A 2,481-nucleotide genomic window follows, 5' to 3' on the forward strand; every position below is an offset into this window, starting at 1 on the left:
ACTACAGAAAAATGTGGTAAATTTTCTGAGGATTCACTTTATTTTCTCTTTCAATGAGTATCATTTTTAATAACTTATAAAGCATATATTTACCAACTCTTCTTAAATACAAGTGAGATTTTACTTGACAATTTTTATAATTCAGTCAGCATCATTTAAAAATCTAAAACCACTTAATTAATTTTTGTGGGTACTATGTTAAAAAATCACTGAATGTCTGATTTTTATAATTTTGCTGTGTTTTACTTGACTTACTCTGTATGGATAAATAACAATTTTTAAAGGAAAATCTAAAAAACTTAAAAGATATCCTATTTCTATCTAAACAATATTTTTAATCTAAGTATCCTCTCTAGAAGTCACAAAAGCATTCCATAATTTATTCATGGCTGTCTTCATTTCTTTGTTTCTCAGAGTGTAGATAATTGGGTTCAAGATAGGGGTGACAATGGTGTAAAAAACAGCAAGGAACTTATCCACAGAGTGGTTGCTGAAAGGCCAGATATAGACGAAGATGCATGGACCAAAGAAAATAATCACCACTGTGATGTGAGCAGTCAAAGTGGCACGAGCTTTGGACTGCCCAGTAGAAGAGCGACTCCTGATGGTTATGAGGATCACACTGTAGGAGATAAGCAAAATACTGAAACAGCTCAGAGAGATCATCCCACTGTTGGCAACAATGACTATCTCTACAATGTAGGTATCTATGCAGGCAAGTTTAGTAACCAGAGGGAGATCACAGAAAATGCTTTCCACTGTGTTGGGACCACAGAATGGCAGGTTCACAACAAAGGGAATCTGAAGCCCTGCATGAAGGAGACCTAAGAACCATGAGGTCACTACCAGCAAAACACACACCTTCTTGTTCATGATGGTCATGTAATGTAGGGGCTTACAAATAGCCACATATCTGTCATATGCCATGAATACCAAAAGTACCATTTCAGCTCCACCCAGTAAGTGAAGGAGAAAGATCTGTGTGAAGCATCCAGCAAAGGAAATGATCTTCTGCTTTTTTACCAAGTTCACAATCATCTTAGGGGTGGCAAAGGATGCAAGGGTCATATCCACAAAGGAGAGGTTTCCAAGGAGAAAGTACATGGGGGTGTGCAGGTTTGGGATGTAAAACACTGTGACCACAATGAGAAGGTTGCCTGAAACTGTGAGCACATAGATAACTGAGAAGAGTGCAAAGAGAAGAAACTGTATATCCTGGGAGTTGGTCAGTCCCAGCAAAATGAACTCTGACACTTGGGACTGATTTAATTGTTCCATGGACTCCATTGTATGGTTTATTCAGGGATGACCTGTGGAGTGAAAGAAGACAGCACTAATACCATGGAGATTGCCAAGCTTTTTCATTCTTTTGAGTCCTTTAATAATCTCATTTGGCTTTAAAATTTAGTGTTATCTTCTGTTACCTCTAAGACGGAGGACATATAGTCTAAACTGTCTACCTCTAACCCTAGCTTATAAGCAATATCTTATTCGTATGTCTTGCTTCCCCTAAGCAATCCATGAGCTCAGAGGCATGTGCTTTGTCTTCATAGGTCACAGGAGGTACTACCATCTTCTGAAGCTTTGTGTTCTTGTAGGAGATTTGACACCTTAGTCTGAATTCCTCTGAGGACAGAGGGACTCAGCACAATCTCTTTAAAGTTCGAATTTTGAGTCAATCTGAGAGTTTTTATCTGCCCAAACAACCTTAAGAAATTGTTGTTTACTTTTGAATCAGCCCCAGAGTTTTGAAGGGCCTGTGATCCAGCTCATATAAAGCTGTTCTGAATAAGTGAATAAGTGAGGTTTGGAGTGAACCAGATTGCTGTCTTTCCCAGCAACCTGTAAGTGGGTTCTGATCTCTTCACAATCCTAGAAAGTCTTTCTGACATTGTAAGTTTTTCCTAATGTGACTGTCACTACCTATGTGCTGCTGTGGCTAAAACCATTCTTAGAGACGTCTTATAAAGTCCATAAATTGCAAAGGCAGCTGTGGTTAGTCAGCAGGAATGAGTATTTTGAGTCTCTGAGTAGTCCTGTAACATTGTAAGCAGGGCCACATATTACAGAGGGAGCAAGACACTATGAATACAAGTGACGTTACTTGTGACATCTAAATGCCTTCCTTCCTGCTTTAGATCCTGTGCCATATCCCATCTGTCTTTATAAAATTGCATACTTTTAGTGAACCAAGTTTTACAATTCATATATCAGCATTTTTCACTAGACCTCCATTCACATCCATGGAAAGCAATATTGACCTAGTTATGGGTGGGGCACAGCCCCCATACTGGAGCCTCAGGCTGAAGATGTCACTCTAATTACTTAGTACAAACAGAACTGGTAGACCATTATGGCTCAACCTGGAGGCTGCCCCTGCTGCTGCTGCTGCTGTGTGTGTGTGTGTGTGTGCATGTGCATGTGTATGTGTGTGATGTTGCAAAAAACCCTGTTTGAGTAAAAAGTAGAAAATTAATCACA

General features: G+C 39.3%; 1 protein-coding gene across 1 annotated transcript; it reads right to left on the bottom strand.

The window, feature by feature from the left end:
• Positions 1-339: 339 nt before the first annotated feature.
• LOC124236043 (olfactory receptor 4K17-like) lies at positions 340-1,341 on the bottom strand. The gene has a single exon (XM_046654689.1). The coding sequence runs from the start codon at positions 1,285-1,287 to the stop codon at positions 340-342; it is 948 nt and encodes a 315-aa protein (XP_046510645.1). The 5' UTR covers positions 1,288-1,341.
• Positions 1,342-2,481: the final 1,140 nt, after the last annotated feature.

This window comes from Equus quagga, chromosome 2 (assembly GCF_021613505.1).
Source record: "Equus quagga isolate Etosha38 chromosome 2, UCLA_HA_Equagga_1.0, whole genome shotgun sequence".
NCBI lineage: Eukaryota > Metazoa > Chordata > Mammalia > Perissodactyla > Equidae > Equus > Equus quagga.

Excerpts from the sequence above, each read along its gene's own strand:
- LOC124236043 (XM_046654689.1), bottom strand. The coding sequence starts at position 1,287 with ATGGAGTCCATGGAACAATTAAATCAGTCCCAAGTGTCAGAGTTCATT.